This window comes from Protomyctophum bolini (genome assembly GCF_963924005.1).
Source record: "Protomyctophum bolini genome assembly, chromosome: 10".
NCBI lineage: Eukaryota > Metazoa > Chordata > Actinopteri > Myctophiformes > Myctophidae > Protomyctophum > Protomyctophum bolini.
The window spans coordinates 10498634-10524227 of NC_137871.1; the positions used below are offsets into that span (position 1 = coordinate 10498634).

Below are 25594 nucleotides of genomic sequence, written 5' to 3' on the forward strand. Positions count from 1 at the left end.
GTCATACCGCTTCGTACTAATCTGGGGTGCGTTCGGAAATGCGCACCGGGAGCGCACTCGCCTATTAGTTTGCATTGCACAGTGCGCTCAGTGCGCTATCACCATCACCAGGCTTTCCACCACCTCGGAGGAAGGCTTTCCCAAGGCTTTAGCTGACGTCCGTTCTGGCTATGGGATCCAGCGCACAGACTTCTGGGGATTTAGGAAGAAAGCGCAGGATCCCAGCTCGGTGGGCACTGGGCAGGATTAGACCGGACGACTATCTAGCGTAACATTTTGTGAGATAAAGACTGTAGTAACTTTTACTACAAAACTTAAATGCAACAGTCTTCATTGCAACTCTAGTGCTGGAATTATAGTAAATATATAATGTTGTAACCGCGTTACGGGTGGGGCGAATCGTCCTTTTAATCGCATGAAATCAGTGCTAAGCTAACGTTAGCAAGTATAGCAACAGCTTTGTTATTGTTTTGGTAGCTGCTACCGTATAGTTATTAATTATTAGGCTATATTCCCTTGGTTATAATACAACTCGATGGCTCGTGTGTGGAATCTAAACTAAACTGCCCCCCAGGAGGGGCCCGAACTGCTTTAGTGATGTTTTATTGTTTTTATTGATTGATTAAAATATTTATTAACAGTTTGCAGAATTACAGTACATTTCAAGCACAAACTCAATACAAAGACTGTTAACTGTGAGTGGACGACCCAATTAAGCATTACACTTGTTTACAAGAGAGTCCACCATGTTCAATTCATCAAAAGTTGAACTGTCCCTCTCCCGGTGGGAAGATGGATGAGAAATCCAGCAGCCAGAACCACCGGGTCCTGATCCTCCTGTTGATGCTGGTTCTCTTCGGCGTCATTGTACTCCAATACGTCTGTCCCAGCAGCTCCGACTGCCAGCTTCTGCACCTGGGCTTCTGGGCACCGGGCAATGCCCCCCGCGGTGCCAGCCATCCCGGATTCAGCAGCGACACACAAGGTACGGACCCGTACTCAAGTGAGGACGGGGCTCTGGTCCGCTTCGTCGCTCGATTCAACTTCTCAAAAGCCGACTTAAACCCCGTCGTGGACTTTGACATCAAAGGCGAGGACGTCATAGTGTTTCTGCACATCCAGAAGACGGGGGGCACGACGTTTGGTCGCCACCTGGTGCGCAACATTCAGCTGGAGCGGCCGTGTGAATGTCACGCAGGGCAGAAGAAATGCACCTGTTACCGGCCTGGCAGAAGAGAAACGTGGCTCTTCTCTCGGTTCTCCACCGGTTGGAGTTGTGGACTTCATGCGGACTGGACAGAACTCATCAACTGTGTCCCAACACGCATGGACACAAATGGTGAAACCCCCAAGACCACCCTGCCTAGGTGAGTTAGTAATAGTACAAACATAAGAATCAAGAGTGATTATGTCCCTTGTAGTCATACAGGTACAGTACAAGCAGCAACATTTTGTATCAGAAAATACTTGATATATATAGAAGCTGTTCATCTTGTGTGAGTCTAAGGTAGGATGAGAAGGGACATCCCTGAGGACAGATGTGTTATGTTTTCCACAGATTTCAAGGCAAAGCACTGCTAACACAGATTCAGTAAAGCAAGTCCTTACCCGATTAAGTCTACTACAGATGGATTATTAAAATGAAATACAGATGTATTAGATGAATGAAATGCACATGAATTCATGTCTATATCAATTCAAATAGGATTTTATTCAATTAACTGCATGAAATCTTCACAGCACCCTAGTGTGCCTTTGCATTTTGAGAACCTGTACAGTACAGTTGTGGTGTGTGTCTATTACAGTGGGTTAGACATGATAGACATAATCCATGCAATTATAAACATATGGAACAGTTAACGGGTAAACTAGTCAATTGATCAACAGAAGTAATGAAATGCACATGGATTTTTTTTAAATGAATGCATTCTACTGCAGACGGATGGTTTAAAATGTAATTGTTTTTTTTAATGAATGAAATGCAATGCAGTGAATGCACATGGATTTTTTTGAGGGCCCTCCTACTCCTACATATATACAGCTTTTGTCCCCAAATGTTTCAAGATTAACAATGAACGGAGAAATTAGGTCGCCATTGAAGGGAACATCTACGTCATATTTAAACGAGCAAATCGGCTGAAACCAATCACAGGCAACAGGCATTCTGATGAGCTAGTATGAGATGATGCATGATGATGTGTGATGACAAGAGCGCCCCTCACTTCACACGGGTGTGATTTTTAAATGAAATCAATCTGCAGTAGAGCGTTACATTTTCAACAGTACAGAATCATGAAATGACTAAAGAGCATATGACTTGTGCAGCCAAGTAACATCACTGACTATGACCAGGAGTAGGCTCCTTGAAGGACCCAAATACCGACCTCCTATCATTCCCCTGCACAAATTGTTGAGCAATGTCTCTTCTGTCCACTTTGGCTAACCTCTCTTTGTGAATATGGCATACAGCAACACCATTGAGTCTTTTTTGATCCATGGTAGATTGCAACCACGTTTTCAACCTACGCAGCCCACTAAAGCTGTGCTGTGCCTCGGCAGAGAGATGAAATGGCCACCACCAACACCAATCTGACAAAATTAATGTCTCTGTCTTTGAATAGCTCACGCATCTCAGGACTCATTTCTTGTAGAGTTTTCATCTGCAGTTGTTTTGACTTTGTACTTTTTAAACATGGCTAATTGAATTTCCAAATTGTCTTTATCCAGTTCAGGGTATTTGCGGACAGTGTCACTGCAGCAGCCGGCCCAGAATATCTTTGGCCGGGGTTTAGGATTGCGTGGCGAAACAATGGGCTTTAACCCATTCTGACCTGAGATCAGATTCTAAAAATGTCTTCTACATCCTGACAGTTTTCCATTCTGACCTGAGATCAGATTAAAAAAATGTCTTCTACGTCAGTCGCTCTTCGATTTCCCAAAAATAGCAGACCTAAAAGCTCGTAGCGCACCACTTGGTGGCATGCTATGAGCTTGTAGATCTGCTATTTTTCAATAGCTAAAGCACGACATGATGCTAACACCAAAATGGGTTCCCGCCCAAAATGGGCTAGAGACAGTCGTTCACACATACCTTGTGCCTTCTCAAATATCTTATCAAAGTGGTCAGAGAGCCCCTTTTTGTCTTTAAACTGTCTTGGACTGTGGAGACTACAGAAAGCCACTGTCTGGCTTCTTTTCTGTAAACACACATTTAGCATCTCCAATTCGGCGATAACATCTTGGCCAAGCATGAGAGGCTCAGTACAACACTTCCTTGTTTCAGTCTGTCATGCAAGCCCTGTGCCCTGTTTGCAGTTTCAGAGCAGCCATCTCCTCCAGTGCATCCAACACTATGTTGTACTGTGGTGTGTTCAAACACGGCTCATTCAGACCGCGATGTGCCGTTTGTGAGTGGTGCAGCCACTCCAATGCACAGCAATGTGTGTCCCTATTGTGTCTGCTTAGGCTCCCTATGTCTGTCTGTTTAGGGTACCAACAGGTGACAAAGTAGTGCTTTTGAGCTTCAAAATATGCACAGGTCAGATGAATGCTACATACTAATATTAATATTGAACAACTACGTGGCATATTTATTGCCGAAAAGCAACAGTTTGTGACTTGTGTACTGTGTACCTCGCATTTACTCGCTTGCCCTGGTCTGACAATACTAGTGCTGCTGCAGCCAGATCACAGTGAGAGACCGCTACTGTATCTGTATCCGCTCTGGCGAGATCTTGTCCCGGTCACAAGCATTTGGAAATTTGGGTGGCTTCCAAACTCCCGGTGTTTCCTTGGCTTCACGGCCAACAAATTGAACTCGAATGGGTATTTACTGCGGTACTAGTGCCGAAATGATTTCGGCTCCTCTGATATTTTCAGTGGCACCGAAGAGCCCCACTTTAGGATAGTGTCCGTCCCCCTAAAATAATTACAAACTTATACTGGCTAGTGGCTACACCAGTATAAGTTTTCTTCTTTGTAATTATTTGTTCGGCCCAAAATGTTGTTTGTCGTCGTGATTTGTCACAACTCGAGTTGGCTTTTTCCGTGGCGTAATCGTCTTTAAATAAATAGTTTTTGAAATGTTTATGGGAAAAAATAATGAGGAATTCACTTCTGGTCCTAGCGTCGTCATGAAAGGGGGCGGGACTGCGGCGCTCTATAGCAGCCAACAATATTGTCTGGCTTTCCTAATAATCACCTTTCCAATATTGTTAATAGTCCTAGAATGTCTGTGATCTTACATACAATTCATGTATTCCAAATACACAGCCATAGATAGGTCCTAGCCCAGGAATTAGACACTCGTAGCGTATTCTTCCGAGACGGAGTGGATCAAAACATATTTTTTTATTGAAAACTACAGATCTACAGTACAGGTTGTAATTGCTGGGCGCACACAAACCGGACAAGTGGGGCCGCAGGGAAAGCAGCTTAGATTTTGCATTTGTACAAGTTAAGAGTTACTCGCGACCAGAAATAAGGCATAATGTAGCTTAGACTCTCGTGGAGAGTGGTGACGTCAGAATCGAAAAATACGCTACGAGTGTCTAAATCTTGGGCTAGATAGGTCATATCTGCACACGGTTAGCAGACTGACCATGTCGGCATTTAGAATTGTAGCACTGCTTGTGTACTCACCCAGTTATTCATTTGTAAGACTTAAGAGTCAGATATTGTCCTAGTTTCATATCCATTTGAAGGTTCTGTCAAAAAAATGTGTGTTGAGAAGAATATGGCCACTTTTCCACAAGGAAAAGCTGGACTGAGAATATAAAAACTTCCTTTGGGAACAGTCAATGTTTGGGAAGCACAAATGTATGGGGTGCATTGACACTTGACAGGTGTGTTGCGATTGGTGTGTGGGGTAATTGATCTCACAACCTATTCTGTGTGCTCCATACATGTTCAGTCCAGCTTGTGGAAAAGTTGGAGATATTTTACTAAATGCATGTTTTCTGCCAGAACTTTTGAATGAATACAAAGCTAGTCCCCAAAACGACTCCAAGTCTTAGGTATTCATTATTGGGTGAGTGCACACGCAGTGCTACAAGTTAAAATACAGATGACGTCAGTCTGATAACAGTGCGTGGATAAGATCACAGACATTCTAGGGCTATTCATTTGTAAACGTTACTGAGAATATTCATCTAATATTCAAGGCAAGCATGTATTCACCAAAACCAACTTAACAGTTAGTTGATTTAAAATGTATTTGCGTGTGCTCACGCTCCGGAAACGTACTTATCCGAAGGACAAGTGCCTCAAAAAGTAAAATAAATAAATATAAATAATCACACCTGTGTGAAGTGAGCGGTGCAACTATACATTTATTGTTATAGTTGCTGTACTGTGGTCTGTATAGAGAGTCGCAGTCCGCCCCCTACCAGGGCCCAGGAAATGATTCCCCGTTAATTTTCCTCATAGACATTTCAAAAAGTATTTATTTAACCCATTTTGACCTGAGATCAGATTCTAAAAATGTCTTCTACATCCTGACAGTTTTCTGAAAAAGCTATGTTTCTATGTCAGTCGTTCTTTGATTTTTCAAAAATAGCAGACCTACAAGTTCATAGCGTGCCACTCGGTGGCGCGCTACGAGCTTGTAGATCAAACACAATTTTTCAGGCCGTCTATGAGAAAAATGCATTGGGAATTATTTCCTGGGCCTGGCGTCGTTATGAAAGGGGAGGGACTGCGACGCTCTATAGTGTATACTGTAATGTAGTGCACTGTGCTTTCTACTGTATTGTACTCTGTGCCACTTAACTCTGTGCTGTACTCTACTGGCCACTTTAGGTGGTGCAGCTTTCCATGCTTGGACATACATAAAGACACAGGGACAGACATATGGACACACATAGCTCCGCAATGGAGCGGAGGCATCGCTCAAAAAAAAAGAAAAAAGTAATAGCCAATTGACTTAATATCTTTACTGTGTCCCTTGTCCCATCTTCTCTTTCCAGTAGGAACTACTATTACATCACCATCTTACGGGATCCTGTGTGGCGCTACCTGAGTGAGTGGCGCCACGTGCAGCGTGGAGCTACATGGAAGGCCTCCTTGCACGTGTGTGACGGACGAGCCCCCACACTGTCCGAACTGCCGAGCTGCTACCCTGGAGACGACTGGTCGGGCTGCTCCCTGGAGGAGTTCATGGACTGTCCCTACAACCTGGCGAGCAACCGGCAAACCCGCATGCTGGCCGACCTCAGCCTGGTGGGCTGCTACAACGTCTCCACCATGACTGAGGATGAGCGCTGGGGCGTGCTGCTGGAGAGTGCCAAGCGCAACCTGCGGGGGATGGCCTTCTACGGGCTGACCGAGTACCAGCGCAAGACGCAGTACCTCTTCGAGCGTGCCTTCCACCTGGAGTTTATTGCGCCGTTCACCCAGCTCAACGGCACGCGGGCCGCCAGCGTGGAGGTGGCTCCAGAGACGCAGAGGAGGATCCGTCAGATGAACCGCTGGGACGTGGAGCTGTACGAGTATGCCAGAGACCTGTTCCTCCAGCGCTTCCAGGCAGCGCGGAAGCAGGAGCGAAGGCAGGCCAGGGAGAGGAGGCACCAGGAGAGGAGGCGACGGCTTCGGGGGCGACTGTCGCCGAGGCTGGGGTGGCCGACGAGGCCCCCAATGACGCCTGAGGGCCGTCCTCCCCCGACGGAGACAAAGCAGAGAGGGGCCAACAGAGAGACAGTGGAGCCTGAGGTGCAGCTCCCACAGTGGTGGGCTCTAGAAGAGAACGGTACTATAGAGGATTACCTGGACAATGTGGAACAATGGTAGTGGGAATAGGGGGGTCTTAACCACTAAAACACTAATCTCTTCGCCTAAACTAGCCGATCTTCAAGCTCACAACACAACGTGGCTGTTTTTGGCAAATGTTCCCCCCGGAACTGGGATGCTAGGGTTATTGGTTATAACCACTTGAAACCCAGCCTCCCTATTCTGGAGGCAAGCATTAGCAGAAAATAGCAGATTTACACGCTCACAAAGCTCTGTGATACAACATACTGCAAGCTTGTAAATCAAAAAAATGTTATCTCCTGTTTCTGTAGCGTGAGGCAGCTTGTTGTACACCCCCTGGACATGGCACTAGTATGTCGCAGGGACTTACCCCCCGATCCAACCTCTGATGCTGAGTGCCAAGCAGGGAGGCATTGGGTCCCAGTTTTCTTTGGTATGACCCGGATCGAACCCCGACCTCCCAGTCCCAGGATGGACACTCTTAACCACAACACCACTGAGCTGGTATAGAGCCCTGGTGACCCCGGTCAACTATATAGGTAAGGGATAAAGTGATTAATATTTGATGAGTATTCCAGGTTTGCCATGTCAACCAGTTTGCTTGGTACTAGCTACATTGTTTTGTGTCCACGATGGCCAGTTTTAATTTATGCACATTTATTTATTGATTTTTGATTGTATTACTTTGTCACAAATCATTATTGTGGCCACAATGCGTCCTTTACATAACATGAAGGTTGGTCCAAGCTGCCAATAGCCCTAACTTTCACAACACTCCAGGCTTTTAGAGTATTCTCATGGCTGTCATGAGATGCTAGCCTGGTTAACCACTTCCCCTTGAAATCACATTTTTGCATTGTGCAATGTCTTCAAGGGGAGTGGTTAACCAGGTTAATAAGATGCAGCATAATGGACAATTTGTTTTTAACCCATTCTGACCTGCGATTAGATTCATACGAGGTCTCCACTGGACACACACTGGTCTGATTAACCCATTCTGATTTCTGACCTGAGATGTGATCAGATTCTAAAAATGTCAGTCGTTCACACACACACACACACACACACACACACACACACACACACACACACACACACAACAACTAGGTCAAAAATATTAACTTTTCAGGAAATAGGAATAAAAAAAAAAACACATATCATCAAAGTTGATATGGTGATACACAGAGCGTGTTTTTCCACCTGATCTGTGAGTGGTCAAATATCCAATCTGAACCCTCCCATCATTTTCAAACATGTTTGTTGATATTTATATGGATCAACGTAAGCGGTATTTAAATACCTGCGGGTGACTTAAGTGTCACTTTTTTCTGAATAGCGTATAGGCCTATATACATTAGTAATATTTTAAATTAGGTAAAATCATTTTATATGTTCATAATTCGTTCAAATAAAACGTTTTAAACAATAAAATATCACTATTCTATTGCAAATATGAAATATGTACGTATAAATGCATTTTAGTGGGCACTTTTTTGCGTTTGTTTTCGTCGGGAATTCCCGGGTAGCCCGGAAAAAGATCGACAAATTCCCGGGATTTAAAATGAGCCAAATCCGGGGGAAATATTAAACCCTACTTGTACCTGTACAACTCAAGTTGAGTTAGGAGATTTTTGACCATTTATGTGGAGTTAGTCATTTTGTCCATTGATTAGAATGACAAAGTTAATGATGGGGGGAAAAAAAGTAATCCCCAAAGTTGGAGTAATGTGGTTTGAACGACAGTTTGAGAATCCAATGGAGTTAGGTTAGGAAGTTTAGTCAAAAGCGCTTTTTAATACTTTTCATTCATTGGTTCAATATTTTGTAAAACCCCACACACAGACGTAAAGGGTGTTCAATAGCACTGATTTATAAAAAGAACGAAGTTGAAAAATGGAGGTGTGTGTGTGTGTGTGTGTGAGAGAGGGATAAGATACTGCTTGTAACTACATATTTATGAAGACTAAAATCTGTTTGTCTAAAATGCATTAGAAGAAAATGCAGAACAGTTATGAAGTTGCTTTAGTTCATGGTGGAGGATGGAATTTTTATACTTACCTCAATGTGTACTTTGTGTAGCATACTTGCTAATGTCATACATTTACTGTGTCCCATGTATGCTTTTTTAATATATTAAACTATTAAAGAATATAACTACCTTATTGTTGTGTAGTGTACTTTGTGCTGCACCTGGAAAATATAGAGGGTGCGCGTGACATACCCGGAAGTTATGCGGGAACGTCTACCGAGTGGCAAAAAACTGGTCTGGTCTTGATGGCCCTTAAATCCAAACAGAAAAGTCATATCTGATTGCATTAAACGACATTAAACTAATTTTGCCAAGTCACATTGCCACTCTATTTCCAATTCACTTCATGCACGTGTGTGTGTGTGTGTGTGTGTGTGTGTGTGTGTTAATCTTTGGGGGATTTATGGGGGCAGTAGGTACATAGGTAGGCACTTGGTTGGGTTTGTCCAGCGATGTGTCCCATCTCTAAAACTAAAGCATGATTGGCCACGGACAATATATATATTTTTTCCCTCTACAGATTGGACCAGAGGACACTATCGGGAAAGCTACAAAACCTAACCATTTACCACTATGCCGAATGTGATGAAAAGGCATACAGCACACCACATCCTGCTTATTGGTAAATGAGTGGCAGTTTGTAAGGATTTACCTGACACCATCAAGGCATGTTTCCCAGTATTCTAGAATCTAGCTGGAGTAGATTCAAGCGGTCATTTAGCAACATCCGTGAACCGAGCTAGAGGGGCTAACATGGTTGCCAGTGAAGGCCGATGTTGCCAAAGTGCATCAAGATGATCCATCATTCAGTACTTGATCGATGATCGTAGCTTCTAAAGTTGTCTTGCCAAATGCTACCAATGCAGAGTTGTACTTTATTTGTTGACTAAGGCTGGTAGCTTGAACCGAAAATGAACAGCTCACACAATGAGATTGTTGCTTGGTTGCACATCAGTGGCACACACCGAGAATGGCAGACCTACAAGCTCACGTGGATGTCAGTGTGTTGTGAGCTAGTAGTCGCATCCAAGTGTGAATTGGGCTATAGACGGTCTTTCCTGTCCATGGAAAGACGTCTCACCCCTGTGAGCTTTTATTTCGTGGTTGGAGATAGATTGAGGAAGGCAGATCACACAGTTAAGAACTGCAGATACAATTTTGCTTCAAAAAGTCCAACTTGTTGTGGGTGAGATGCAGATGATTTGCCCCAAAGCCTGAAAGGCGCTTCTTTTTTTATTTCCTTTTTTTTTCATATTGCCTTCTCCTTTGTCTTTATTCTGGTGTTTAGTCCACCCTTTGTTAGCTAGAGCCAAATGCTAGTATTGTTTGGCTGTGGCGGGAATATTTACTCTGCCGAGCACTTTGGCGGGTACCCAGTTCTAATTCGTAGGTCTTATTATATTTTTAAAGTGGCTTGTGATTCGTGGGATATCCTGGTCTCTGTGGTCAGTTGATGGAGGAAAAAAAAGCATCAGTTTCCTGACCTAGTTGGGGAAGGATAACACTAAAAGTAAAAAGGCTTTTTTTGCTGTGTCCAGTCAGTGATGATTGCATTTAGGAAAGGGGCTAGGAGAAAGACCATGTGAGGCAGGCCACGCCTGGAGATGGATGTGGACCGGCCTGTGTCACAACTTTGATACTTACTTTGTTCATACACGCTTCCTCTTCGTAGAGATTAAGAGCCCAGCAGCCTGTTGTCTTGTTTATGGTGGGCGGCTTATGGCATTTCTGTTTTTTAGAAAAATGCTCTGAACGAGCCTGCGAACAGAGGCTTTGTGAATGTGTGTGAGCGTGATAATGCACACAGACGTGTGTACAGTATGTGTCTGCGTTGGTGAGAAATGTCAGCATGGTAGTGTGGAGGGGGGGCGGGGGGGGGAGGGAGGGTGTATATACCTGTTATTTGCACAGCACAGCATTCAGAGAATGCAGCCCTTGTGTGTTTGTCATTTTCTTTTCTAAAAAAAAGGCACTACTATATATATATATATATATATATATATATATATATATATAACCCATCGTTTTTGTCATTTCGTCATTTTTTTCAAATCCTCAAAAATGATGAAAAACTGCGCGCTATAGTATGCCGTACGATATGGGCTATAGCCCACGGTCCAAAATGATGAGAAACGAGGCTAACTTTTTTTTCCAAAATTTCAAAAAACATGGGCTATAACCCATCGTTTTTGTCATTTCGTCATTTTTTTCAAATCCTCAAAAATGATGAAAAACTGCGCGCTATAGTATGCCGTACGATATGGGCTATAGCCCACGGTCCAAAATGATGAGAAACGAGGCTAACTTTTTTTTCCAAAATTTCAAAAAACATGGGCTATAACCCATCGTTTTTGTCATTTCGTCTTTTTTTTCAAATCCTCAAAAATGATGAAAAACTGCGCGCTATAGTATGCCGTACGATATGGGCTATAGCCCACGGTCCAAAATGATGAGAAACGAGGCTAACTTTTTTTTCCAAAATTTCAAAAAACATGGGCTATAACCCATCGTTTTTGTCATTTTGTCATTTTTTTCAAATCCTCAAAAATGATGAAAAACTGCGCGCTATAGTATGCCGTACGATATGGGCTATAGCCCACGGTCCAAAATGATGAGAAACGAGGCTAACTTTTTTTCCCCAAATTTCAAAAAACATGGGCTATAACCCATCGTTTTTGTCATTTCGTCATTTTTTTCAAATCCTCAAAAATGATGAAAAACTGCGCGCTATAGTATGCCGTACGATATGGGCTATAGCCCACGGTCCAAAATGATGAGAAACGAGGCTAACTTTTTTTTCCAAAATTTCAAAAAACATGGGCTATAACCCATCGTTTTTGTCATTTCGTCATTTTTTTCAAATCCTCAAAAATGATGAAAAACTGCGCGCTATAGTATGCCGTACGAAATGGGCTATAGCCCACGGTCCAAAATGATGAGAAACGAGGCTAACTTTTTTTTCCAAAATTTCAAAAAACATGGGCTATAACCCATCGTTTTTGTCATTTCGTCATTTTTTTCAAATCCTCAAAAATGATGAAAAACTGCGCGCTATAGTATGCCGTACGAAATGGGCTATAGCCCACGGTCCAAAATGATGAGAAACGAGGCTAACTTTTTTTTCCAAAATTTCAAAAAACATGGGCTATAACCCATCGTTTTTGTCATTTCGTCATTTTTTTCAAATCCTCAAAAATGATGAAAAACTGCGCGCTATAGTATGCCGTACGATATGGGCTATAGCCCACGGTCCAAAATGATGAGAAACGAGGCTAACTTTTTTTTCCAAAATTTCAAAAAACATGGGCTATAACCCATCGTTTTTGTCATTTCGTCATTTTTTTCAAATCCTCAAAAATGATGAAAAACTGCGCGCTATAGTATGCTGTACGATATGGGCTATAGCCCACGGTCCAAAATGATGAGAAACGAGGCTAACTTTTTTTCTCCAAAATTTCAAAAAACATGGGCTATAACCCATCGTTTTTGTCATTTCGTCATTTTTTTCAAATCCTCAAAAATGATGAAAAACTGCGCGCTATAGTATGCCGTACGATATGGGCTATAGCCCACGGTCCAAAATGATGAGAAACGAGGCTAACTTTTTTTCCCCAAATTTCAAAAAACATGGGCTATAACCCATCGTTTTTGTCATTTCGTCATTTTTTTCAAATCCTCAAAAATGATGAAAAACTGCGCGCTATAGTATGCCGTACGATATGGGCTATAGCCCACGGTCCAAAATGATGAGAAACGAGGCTAACTTTTTTTTCCAAAATTTCAAAAAACATGGGCTATAACCCATCGTTTTTGTCATTTCGTCATTTTTTTCAAATCCTCAAAAATGATGAAAAACTGCGCGCTATAGTATGCCGTACGATATGGGCTTTAGCCCACGGTCCAAAATGATGAGAAACGAGGCTAACTTTTTTTTCCAAAATTTCAAAAAACATGGGCTATAACCCATCGTTTTTGTCATTTCGTCATTTTTTTCAAATCCTCAAAAATGATGAAAAACTGCACGCTATAGTATGCCGTACGATATGGGCTATAGCCCACGGTCCAAAATGATGAGAAACGAGGCTAACTTTTTTTTCCCAAATTTCAAAAAACATGGGCTATAACCCATCGTTTTTGTCATTTCGTCATTTTTTTCAAATCCTCAAAAATTATGAAAAACTGCGCGCTATAGTATGCCGTACGATATGGGCTATAGCCCACGGTCCAAAATGATGAGAAACGAGGCTAACTTTTTTTTCCAAAATTTCAAAAAACATGGGCTATAACCCATCGTTTTTGTCATTTCGTCATTTTTTTCAAATCCTCAAAAATGATGAAAAACTGCGCGCTATAGTATGCCGTACGATATGGGCTATAGCCCACGGTCCAAAATGATGAGAAACGAGGCTAACTTCTTTTTCCAAAATTTCAAAAAACATGGGCTATAACCCATCGTTTTTGTCATTTCGTCATTTTTTTCAAATCCTCAAAAATGATGAAAAACTGCGCGCTATAGTATGCCGTACGAAATGGGCTATAGCCCACGGTCCAAAATGATGAGAAACGAGGCTAACTTTTTTTTCCAAAATTTCAAAAAACATGGGCTATAACCCATCGTTTTTGTCATTTTGTCATTTTTTTCAAATCCTCAAAAATGATGAAAAACTGCGCGCTATAGTATGCCGTACGATATGGGCTATAGCCCACGGTCCAAAATGATGAGAAACGAGGCTAACTTTTTTTTCCAAAATTTCAAAAAACATGGGCTATAACCCATCGTTTTTGTCATTTCGTCATTTTTTTCAAATCCTCAAAAATGATGAAAAACTGCGCGCTATAGTATGCCGTACGATATGGGCTATAGCCCACGGTCCAAAATGATAAGAAACGAGGCTAACTTTTTTTTCCAAAATTTCAAAAAACATGGGCTATAACCCATCGTTTTTGTCATTTCGTCATTTTTTTCAAATCCTCAAAAATGATGAAAAACTGCGCGCTTTAGTATGCCGTACGATATGGGCTATAGCCCACGGTCCAAAATGATGAGAAACGAGGCTAACTTTTTTTTCCAAAATTTCAAAAAACATGGGCTATAACCCATCGTTTTTGTCATTTCGTCATTTTTTTCAAATCCTCAAAAATGATGAAAAACTGCGCGCTATAGTATGCCGTACGATATGGGCTATAGCCCACGGTCCAAAATGATGAGAAACGAGGCTAACTTTTTTTTCCAAAATTTCAAAAAACATGGGCTATAACCCATCGTTTTTGTCATTTCGTTTTTTTTTTCAAATCCTCAAAAATGATGAAAAACTGCGCACTATAGTATGCCGTACGATATGGGCTATAGCCCACGGTCCAAAATGATGAGAAACGAGGCTAACTTTTTTTTCCAAAATTTCAAAAAACATGGGCTATAAATATATATATATATATATATACACATGTGTATGTATGTGAATATATATACAATCCCTGAAGGAATGAATGTCAGAAACGGCTTCCCTGTTTTATTTTCACAGTTTCTGAGACACCCTGAGAATGTTTTTTTTTTTTTGTTTGTTGTTTTTCTATTATTGCAATTACTATCATAACCATTATTTTGTATGATTATAATATAATCCTTTTTTTGTATCCTCATACTAATCTCACTTGTACAAGCAGCTGTAGTTGCAGATAGTAATCAGCCCCACTCCCCCCTCTGTGTAATATAAGCTAATCTAGATGCAGTACTGTTGTAGGCTTGCATGGCAAAAGAAAACAATAATAATAATAGTATGAGTATCATTGTATTGTTTCTATCATTTGTGCCATGAAGACGAAGCAATAATAAAAGAAAGGGAAAAAAAATATTGTACCGGTATGTGGAAAGTCTACAGTACAGTATATTTGGTTATGGCAATATTGTCGGGTCAATGTGTGCGCGTGTGTCTGTGTTTACGTGTTTGCATTACAGGGATTCATTTATTGTCTCCGTTTTCAACATGGCAGCCTAAATACCACTCGCATGCACAAGCACATACATACAGTACACGGTGGAAGAAACCTGTTGGGACGTCACAACACAGCTGTGTTTTTACCACTGCTGTTTGCATAATGGGCTCATGTTTGTTTGGTTGCACTGTAGAAAACAAATCTAAAAATACATTACAGGATATCTTTATATAAAATGTGGAGGCATTTTAGACTGAATAAGTTATCCATATGGACTGCCATGAAGTGTCATACCTGAAATCATAACATTCCAGTTTATATCAGAAAGTGAAAAACAAAAACAAAAAAAACATCAGTTGTCAACTCCTGTCAGTTCCAAAGGCCTTTCTTTTAAGAATTTCCGCAATTTCCAATTTCCGCAATTTCCAATTTCCTCAATTTCTACAAGTTCCGCAATTTCCAATTTCCGCAATTTCAAAATTTAAAAATTTCAGCAATTCGTTTTTTCCGCAATTCTCCGCAATTCCTCCGCAATTTCCAATTTCCTCAATTTCCTCAATTTCCGCAATTTCCAATTTCCACAATTTCCGCAATTTCCGCAATTTCAAAATTTAAAATTTTCAGCAATTCGTTTTTTCCGCAACACTCCGCAATTTTTCCGCAATTCCTCCGCAATACTCCGCAATTCCTCCGCAATTTTTCCGCAACACTACGCAATTTTTCCGCAACACTCCGCAATTCCTCCGGTACCCTGGGTGCGTTCCTGTGGGTCTGGAGCTTCCGCCCCCCCCCCCCTTCACACGGGTGTGATTTTTTTCCCACCACTGAGTGGTGGACGTGAGCTTGTAGATCGTCTATTTTCAAATGGCCGAAATGTATATAGGGATTATAGGCTGAAGAGGTGGTGTATGTTTTGTAATAATCAAAATCTACAAAGTAATCAGTCACTTAAGTTTTGAAATAATTGTGGTGGAATAAAAGTACAATATTTGCCTCTGAGATGTAGTGGAGTATTTGTAAAAGTATTGGAAATTGAATACTTGAGTGAAGTACAAATAGCTCAAAATTGTACTTGGGCTAAGTAGGCCTACAGTACTTTTACATAGTTACTTTCGAACACTGGAAAAACGTTTTTAATGGTTTTCCACGATAAAAAGGTGATGAAAATCATGGTTTGATGACAGCATACTATACTATGTCGTAAAATAATACTTTATAAACCAGCTAATTATCCCAAAAGGAGAGAGTATATTTGCAAACGCCTCCGCAAAAAAACACCCACAACCATTTAAATATTGGCAGTCTTTATTTGAACAAGACTAGGAAATGTTTAATATACCTTTTCTCTTACAATTTAACATCTATGTCATCTTGTTTTTTCCATAACATTTAGGAGATACTCTGACAAGTAAAAATCTGATGGACTTTGATGGCCTCTTTTAGAGACATCTAAAACGGCTGCTCCTTATATTTACATATTGTTGATTCTTTTCAGTCATTCGCTCTCCTCTCAGAATAAGAGTCCGAAACCGTACTTGTGGGCCAAAGGCAGATGGAGGAGGTTCTTCTTCTGATTCTAGCTCAACTTAAATAGTCACCAGACTTTAGTCGTCTCTCTGGATCAGATGGAAAAACTCCCTGCAGCTGGAAGGCTTCCAGCCAGCTGGGAAATGCTGCCACCTTGTGGCCCGCAAGCACAGACATTCATCACACCACAACCACCATCATCATCATCCCAAACATCTCACCCGCTTGGGAGTTGTAATGTAGACCAGTGGTTCTCAAAACTCTCGAACCCCAACAACTCTTGAGAGCATTCAAATGAAAACAAATCGACCCATTAAGGGTCCATTTGGTTCCATTTGTATGCTCTCAGAGTTACAGACCTGTCGGGGTCCATTTGCAGCCGCGTCAAAGAAACCCCTGAGGTTTCCTGGACCCTACAATGAGAACCACAGTTGTAGAGAGCTGGGGATTCATCATGCTCTCCCACATGACACTTAACACATGCACGAGCCCTTGTAGAAATGTTGGCGATACACACGGGAATAGAGGAACCAAAACAGTGGAAATACAGACGGGGCCTAATTCAGTTGTCGAAACATAGCTTGGATATCTTTCCATTTGGGGGGGTTTGCATAGCTCTTCTGCTCCTTGGACATCTAGTCCTTCCAAGTCCAACATCTTGATGTATTGATGTCCTTCACTGGTTCGTTTCCTCTTGATTGTACTGATCACCGGCCGGGAGCATTTACATTTCATAAGGAACGTCTCCCTTAAACGTACAATCATCCTGACAGTCATGATACACGAGAGGCACAAAGATTGTGAGCAAACAGCCATGTCCAGTATTCACCACGTGTCTTAACATTAGCCAATCACTTTAGACCTGCACACAAACCTAAATCCATTCATATATATATACTTTTACAAAAATGCATATTTAAATCAAGACATCTGACACCAGTACAAATAAGTCAGTTAATTTGTAAAATTAATATTCTTCTCCATCTAAATTATGTATATCAATGTATTCTGAATACTGTGTGTGTGTGTGTGTGTGTGTGTGTGTGTGTGTGTGTGTGTGTGTGTGTGTGTGTTTTTTTTTGTTTTTTTTAGATAATTATGTTTGTCATTTCTGGAAGCATGTTTGCAAATGCATTAAAAAATAAAAACATGCCGTTACATAATTTACTGTACAAAAGCAAACGGAGATGACATACTATGTCAAGAGGAGAAATTACCAGAGTATCAAACTACAACTGAATGTTGAGCTGAACAAAACAAACTTTAGAAAATGTGCGCAGATCACCGATTATAAATGAATACCTTGAGCAGTCATTAACATCTACATTCGTTTGTTTCTGACATTACGAAGCTAATAAGTACCAAGGTTTATAAAAATACAACAAACTCCGATACTCTCACATGTATCAAATTTGGTAGCACTTGTGATAGACATTCAATGTTGCCTTGAGTTGGAAAAAAAAAAAATGTAAGAATTAAGTGGGTCAATCTGTTTAAGTGTGTGTTTACACCCATTCAGTTCACTAATCTAAAGAGTTAGGGGAGAGTAAATTAATCTGTATTGTGGAGTGGTGTTGGGGGTTAGGGGAGAGTAAATGGACAACTCCCCTCCATCAGCTCCTAAAAACTAGCAGTAAAACTCACTGTAGTACCTAATAGATATCTTCATAGTAAAAATAGCTAAAACTTACAACAGCTTTCAACATAAAACCCTGTATTTAAAAAAAAAATGTCATTTTGATCTGATTTCCTTTGATCAAAGCCATCATGTCTTTCGTTCCTCTTATCTGGTTTTTATCTCCAACATTCCAGACACACAAGTCGCATCCTGTCCTTTTTTTTAAACGGGTCGGACTGTTACGGAGTCAAGAGATCTCCGTAATGGACTGAGTTTACAGTACCAGAGGGCATTCGGGACTTGTCCTTGTCAGCTAACCTTCTTTAAGGGGGGGTTGGGGTGGGGTCTGTCTCTGCTCCAAAACACTGGGGATACCTACTGTACCACACGACACAAAACTAAACCAAGACACTTTCAGGTAGAACGCTGCTCGTCTCTACCGACATTGTGTACATGCCAGATGCACGTTCAGCACACAGCATGCCCTGAAACTCCACCACACAATGATTCCGTCTGTAGTTGAACTAGCTAAATGCCTGTGTTGTCATTTCTCTCATAAGTATTTCTGACAAGAGGTCGAAAGGCCAGTCCATAAAATAAAAACTGCTATCATACCGGCTCAGCTTTCACCGGCTTCACAACGTTCTACTGGCTTACATCTCAAATGGAAGCACAGTCTCTGTCACACACACATACACACACACATGCAATAACGATACACAAACACACTCTCAAACACACACACATAGGACTACTTGCTACATTATTTCTTGGTTGCTCTCTAGATAACAGAAATGAACATATTTTCAGAAATGCAGATACGTCTCAGCACAGGCACTCAGCGCTCAACCAAACACCATCATGACAACAAACAAACAACAAACCAGTTGTGGGATTAAATTGTCAAATAAAGATGTCAAATATAAAAAGGAACACTGTTTGTAATGTTGTAGGAGGAATCACAGCTCAGAGGGGCAGCGAGGAAACTGAGCATCTATCCCCCGGAAAAAAACATCAAGGAGGGTAAAAAGGTGAATTCTTTTTTTTGTTTGTTTTTGGAAAAGAAAAGTAAAATCTCTGTACACTGTCCTTTAAAAAACATAGCAACAAAAATCTTTAAAGTGAAGTTATTGTAATATTAATAAGAGTCTCCCCCCAGCGATGGACAAGACTGATGTCCTGAAGGCAGTCTTTTGTCTTAAAAAGTCTCTCTGACAGTTTTTTTTTCCCCTTCGCTCCATAGTTCCTTTTCCAAGCGGTGGTGTTTTTCTTTTCTTTTTATCTGAGGTGTGGGGCGAGCAGGCCCAGCACACACAGCGCCACCAGCAGCAGCAGACTGCTCTGAGACGTGCGCTGGCCTCCGTCCACCGGCCGGCTCTCTTTGACGGGGACGACGCGCGGCCCCCCCGCCACCACGGGGGGCGTGGAGAAGTAAATGTCGTCCGTCTCGCAGGGCGGAGTGTCACAGTTTCCGCTCCCGCTCCCTTCGTCCGTACTGCCGTCTGACTCGTCTGCAAACACAATTCAATTCAAACTCAGCACGGACACGGTGATGATGAAAACCTAAGGTTGCAACTATAGCCTTTATCCCATTTTAGACGGGAACCCCTTTTGGTGTTTGCATTACGTTATGCTTTAGCAATTTAACAATAGCAGATCTACAAGCTCGTAGCGCGCCACTCGGTGCTTGTAGGTCTGCTATTTTTGAAAAATCGAAGAACGACTGACACAGACACATAGCTTTTTCAGAAAACTGTCATTTTCAAACAGACATTTTTAGAATCTGATCTCAGGTCAGAATGGGTTCTTTTCTTAGCGAATATTCTATCGATTACTTTGTCGATGTATATTGAATAATTGAGAAGCGCATTTTAAAAAGAACATTTCTTTAAATGTTTCATCGACAAATCGAGTAACCACATCGTCATGCAAAAGAGCGAAAATACAACCGGAGACAGACAGACAGACAGACAGACAGACAGGCGGAGGGGGAAAAACTCACCGTCCTCACTGTTCTCCACAGAGATGTCGTTGCCGCTGTGCGCCGCTTTCAGCCAGCTGCTCATCTCCTTCAGCGCGGCGATCTGACTGCGGATCACCACGTCCGGCTTCGTGATGTCCACGTCCACGTCCGGATTCGACACCTGATTGGCCAGTCCGTTTCCAATGACGACAGACTCGTACCTGTGACAAAAAAGGGACGAACGACGGGATAGTGGGGCGTAAGCTGGTGCCGTTCTACATTCAGTCAAACCAGAATACGTTACTGATCGAGGCTTTGGACCTTTTGCTTTAATGAACTATCTGAGATGCTTTGGAACGTTAACTTACAATTTAAGCAATAGAACATGTGTTCTACATTCTAATACTCTTTAAACTTCTAAGAATGGCTGAAATCAGTCGAGGGGGCGACGAGAGATGTTTTAAATCCATGCATACCGGCTCTTTGCTGTACCGTTCCAGCACTCGTCTCCAGGTGCGATCCTCTCCCCGGCACACACGGTGTCTGGCAGCGTGGACCAGAACTTCTTTGCGTGTTTTAACTTCTTCTTGACATCCCCTGTCTGGGAGAACAAAGACAAAGCAAAAGAGGAAGTCAACTGGGGAAAACCATGAGCAGCACTTAACCCATTCTGACCTGAGATCAGATTCTAAAAAATGTCTTCTACATCCCGGCAGTTTTCCATTCTGACCCGAGATCAGAATCTAAAAATGTCTTCTATGTCAGTCGCTCTTCGATAATAAAAAAAATAGCAGACCTACAAGCTCGTAGCACGCCACTCGGTGGCGTGCTATGAGCTCGTAGATCTGCTATTTTTCAATAGCTAAAGCACGACATGATGAACACCAAAATGAACACCAAAATGGGTTAAACCCTATACTTGGTTGACCGGGGTCCCAGGATGTAGAAGACATTTTTGGAAGTTTTAAAAGGGTTTTAAAAAATAGTAAAATATGGCTAATAAGTTTAGGGATAAGAGGTAAGGCAGAATCAATGCTGGCAGTAAAGGAGTTTTTAAAGTGTGTAAGTGTGGACTTACCAGTCTATCTAAACTGGTGCCAGCAGCGGTGGTTGGTCTGGCGTCAGGGCTGTAGGGGCGGAAACGACCTGTGAAGCTGGGCTCTTTGACGGAGCGACTGGCACGGAAAGCCTTGCTGGGTTTGGGTTGTCCGCACCCCTGGAACACCTGGAGAACAGAGGGAAGGGAATGGGTGAGCGTGCATGCAGTCACGTACAACATACGCATCTACGTACGAAGTCTACGAACACCCACACTCTTTATGAATGTCACTACAGACCTTTTGGGACACTTGCATGCTGTTCTCTTGCATGTTCATGATGGCCTCGGAGATCTTGACGTCAATGGGGTCGACCACAGACTCAAAGTTAAACGGACCCTCCAGCCTCTCAGCCAGACTTAACATGGCATCTGAAAAACACAACAATCGAATGTCATGAAAACAATGTTAAGTCGTGAAACCCATATTGATTCAATCAACACAAATGAAACTACCACTTGGTGGTAGCACACAGCAAGCAGCAGCAGTAGCACACAGCAAGCTGCTTCATGCTGTCGATACAACACCAGGGGGCAGCAGAAACCAGCAGTGTACCAGGAATAAAAGAGAGGCCAAACAAGTGTGTACTTGTATACTGTAGTAACTGTACAATGTATTTTATGAAAGTATATATAGTAGCCCTCGTCATGTAAATAATTGTCATGTAATCCCATATCGAGTGGGACATGAAAATAAACAGCAAACCGTATTGTATAATACTAAAAATATATTGTATAGGATTAGATAACACTTTTGGAATAACATACTGTGAGAACAGTATATTCCATTTATTTGTGTTAGAATTAAAGCTGCAGTTTGTATGTTTTATGTTTCTCCCGATGGAGAGAGGTATGTGCAACGATCTCTGAACTACAGTAAATATGGCGAAATATATAGTGTCCAATATGGTGCGGATTCTGCCTCAGACAACTTTACTTGAAAAGAGAATAGGATCATTCTCCAAATGATCAACGGGTTTATTACCAACAGAGTGACGTTTTGAGCAGAGTGGCTCTTCCTCAGAGCCATTGATTTTTGTTTATGCTTTTTTCTACTTAAAAAATAATAATAATTATTAATAGAATTAATAACTCTATTTAAAACTATTTATATTTGTAAAACAGTAGTTTTCCTACCCTGGATCTAAATACAGACTGGTCACAATGACACAACACATGTTATTCCTTAACTCATTCAGGACGGGAACCCCTTTTGGCGTTATGCTTTAGCTATTGAAAAATAGCAGATCTACAAGCTCATAGCACGGCACCGAGTGCAGCGCTACGAGCTTGTAGATTTGCTTTTTTTTTAAAAATGCAACAGGAACTTGTGCCCATAGAGGGAAAATAATGTATTCTGCAAATATCGCCATCAGAGTGAAAATTGCCTGGTCTTAATAATCCTATCATTAGGACTAATGATGCATCTTTAAAAAAAAAGGTTAATATTAATGGGACCATACAAAGCATAATATTTGAAAACAAAGTTAAATATAAGTTAAAGGAAGAACGGTGTACTTGAATCTGTGAATGTTTTTTTCTTTTCTTTTCAGAGCGAACGATTTTAACTCAAATTAACTAAACTAAAATTGGGGGTCCTTTACATGTACATGTTTGAGAACGACTGACAGAAACACAGGGTTTTCCCCTTTCAAGTACTGTAAGTCCCAGTTCACAGCGTTAAATAACAGTTATCTTCTACGACAAGTCATCCCAATGGCAAGACTGAAAGCAAACAATTACAGCACACAGATCAGAGCGCTTTCAAGGTACTGGTCTTCAAAGTGCCAGGGGTCCTTGAGGAGTTACTGGAACAGTGAGAGTTTATACATTTGCACACTCTTTAGATTTAAATTTACACACTGGAGTTTTTTTCAGCGTAGACCGCGGTCCCACAAAGACATGGCATTTGAATTAAACAGGGGTCCTGAACCACAGGCCCATGGGAACAGAAGAAGTGTCCTCACCCAGGAAGTTGTTCCATTCCGTGTCCAGGTCGGCCTGGTTGGCCAAGCAGCCTCGCATCACATTGAGACAGTAGTTCTGACAGGGCTTGAGCGCCACCTGGCCAGAACAGTAGGGGCAGTACAGCATCTTCATGGCTGCTCGCACACAGCTGGGTGACGCCGTGACCTGAGGGACCAGAGCAAAAAAATAAGCAACAGTCAGTCAGTCAGTCGATCAGCCAGTCTACAGCAGCTGGTCGTCACTGAGAACTAAAATCGGCCATTGTTTTACGTCTGTGATCGGTTTTTCTAATTCTACTGAAAACCACCACACTGTTTTATTGGCCGACTATATTTTACACATTTAACACAAGGAAATGGACTCACACATTATCAATTATCTCCGTCCTGTTGGACCTTTCATACTCATACAGTACACTTTATACACATCAACCTAGGAGCTGCCAAGTACAACCAAGGTTTAGTTGCCTTGTTTCAACGGTGGGTGTTTTGGGAGAGGGATGAGTTCACCTTTAGTTTCAGAGCCAAAGACGATAGGACAGAAGGAAGACCAACTCTCCTGATAAGACAGCTGTTGTGTAACAGCTATCGCGCAACACTAAAATATAGAGCCTGAGGGAAGATCTTTATCAACGCATATCCCAATACTTGGATTTTGCTTGTTTAGGCAAAACGTATTGACACTATACCATACAAGTATTCCATTACAAACCTCTAGGTCTAGGCAGTAGGCTACAATACACACAAAGAATCTACTTCGTGATAATTCAATATTAGGACCTCATTATGGATTCATGGAAGCTTCCACACCAACAAAGAGCTCAAGTGCACATCACGGCTCTTTCTAATCAACTTACCAGGAAAAGCTTTGTAAAAAAAAAAAACTATGTTATGCTGAGGTACTGCACTGGTCTATGTAAATTAGGCAAGGTCATCACTGAGGAACAGTTGGCTATTTCATAGCTGTCGGGCAGAAACCTTTTGGGCTCCATTTTAGTCACTGCTAAACCCCTTATCCCTAAACTTCGTTGCCTTTTTTTTTCTTTTTTACTATTTTGCAAAACAGTTAAATTGGCCAGTCTACAAGCTCACAATGTGTCAATGTAGAATCTATAAAACTATAATCTAATCTAAAACTATTCAAAAAAGTTTTTTCAAAATAGGAAAAAAAAGGCAACGAAGTTTAGGGATAAGGGGTTTAGCGGTGACGAAAATGGAGCCCCTGCTCTCCAAAAGATGTTTTTCATCATTTAATGCCCTACTCCGTCATACAAGCGAGTCAAGCGAAATAAGCGAAAATAGCCACACGCCAACAATGCGTCGCATCCTGAAAAGGAACCGTTTTGGACATGCAAGGTTTCCACCCGTGACCCCACATAGGTGATATTGGCACACGCGGCAGGTTTAGGATTCAAAATGGTCACCTTGCAACTGAGCCCTGGAACCAAGATGGCACCATCATGAAAACACAGTCACGAAATGAAAATATCCACCACATGAATGAATATATTATATACCCACCACCAAATGAAGATAATCACCATCAACGAAATTAATATAAAACATGTTCTGATGTCATCATATCGGGGTTCGTGATGCGCAGAACTTGCTCATGCAAGTGTGCCGTACACCTCTATGAACAAAAAAGTGGTTGCGTGTGTGTGTGTGTGTGTGTGTGTGTGTGCGTTTCAGTGTGTACATTCACGAGAGCCACACGGGTTGGCATTGAAAAGCACACATACCGTGGAGACTTTGTGGACCACCTCCGGCATGAGCAGGAGGCCACGGGTGAAGGTGCGCGCCGCCACGAAGGCGCGCGTCAGCTGCAGGCGGAGCTTGCGCGGCACGTCGCCGAAGGGCTGCAGCTGCTCCGTGTGGCGGCTCACGCACTCCATGTAGGCGTCGCTGAACTCGTACTGCACGTTGACGAGGCGGAACATGCGCTCCAGCAGGTCCGCCCAGAAGTCCGCCAGCATGGCGTCCAGGTTGACGGCGCCGCCGCCCAGCAGGTAGTAGCGCTTGAGCGACGCGAAGAAGTCCTTGAAGAGCTCGGCGTTCTGCACGTACATCATGCCGTACGTGCGCACGAACATGGTGTTGAGGGAGCGCTCGGCGTTCTCCAGCAGCTCGCGGAAGAACTCTGGTAAAGAGAAGGGGGGAAATTTATGAGGTTATCCCGTCGATGGTATAAACACGAAACGTTCACGGGCAAACCATTTTCATTTGTTAACATTTCAGAGTTCTTCTACAAAAGATGGAGACAGTTTTAACCCATTCTGACCCGAGATCAGATTCTAAAGATGTCTTCTACATCCCGACAGTTTTCCATTCTGACCCGAGATCAGATTCTAAAAATGTCTTCCATGTCAGTCGCTCTTCGATCTTTCAGAAATAGCAGACCTACAAGCTCGTAGCGCGCCACTCGGTGGCGCGCTATGAGCTTGTAGATCTGCTATTTTTAAATAGCTAACACCAAAAGGGGTTCCAGCCCAAAATGGGTTAAGCAAGGAAATTTAATTAGCTCCGTTCTCATCTTTGAATCTGGGTCACATTGAAAAACCAAAGAGGGCTGATTTTTATCTAACATTACCCCGATACTCCCCATGTTTTCATTTTGCTTGTTTGGGCAACGCATTTTCAAAACTCTTTGAGTATATACATTACAAAACCCTAGGCTTTAGCAAACACACGCACACACACACACACACACAAA

At 42.1% G+C, this 25594-nt stretch overlaps 2 protein-coding genes across 3 annotated transcripts in view; one reads left to right on the forward strand and one right to left on the reverse strand.

The window, feature by feature from the left end:
• Positions 1-219: 219 nt before the first annotated feature.
• hs6st2 (heparan sulfate 6-O-sulfotransferase 2) lies at positions 220-8899 on the forward strand. 2 transcript variants are annotated; one of them, XM_080774032.1, is made up of 2 exons: positions 220-1367; positions 5967-8899. In XM_080774032.1, exons 1-2 carry the CDS (start codon positions 793-795, stop codon positions 6784-6786), a joined length of 1395 nt encoding a protein of 464 aa, XP_080630158.1. In that variant the 5' UTR covers positions 220-792; the 3' UTR covers positions 6787-8899. The 2 variants fall into 2 exon arrangements, with proteins under 2 accessions (XP_080630158.1, XP_080630159.1); XM_080774033.1 differs by having other exon boundaries at positions 5970-8899.
• A 7098-nt stretch (positions 8900-15997) lies between these two features.
• gpc4 (glypican 4) overlaps positions 15998-25594 on the reverse strand; it is a 48406-nt gene continuing 38809 nt past the window's right edge. Inside the window, exons 3-9 of the mRNA XM_080774609.1 lie at positions 24624-25021; positions 22882-23047; positions 21156-21286; positions 20897-21043; positions 20295-20419; positions 19858-20039; positions 15998-19366 (exon numbers count right to left, since the gene is read on the reverse strand). Of these exons, the coding sequence (XP_080630735.1) occupies positions 19134-19366; positions 19858-20039; positions 20295-20419; positions 20897-21043; positions 21156-21286; positions 22882-23047; positions 24624-25021 (1382 nt within the window). The 3' untranslated portion in view covers positions 15998-19133. The remainder of the gene's footprint in view (positions 19367-19857; positions 20040-20294; positions 20420-20896; positions 21044-21155; positions 21287-22881; positions 23048-24623; positions 25022-25594) is intronic.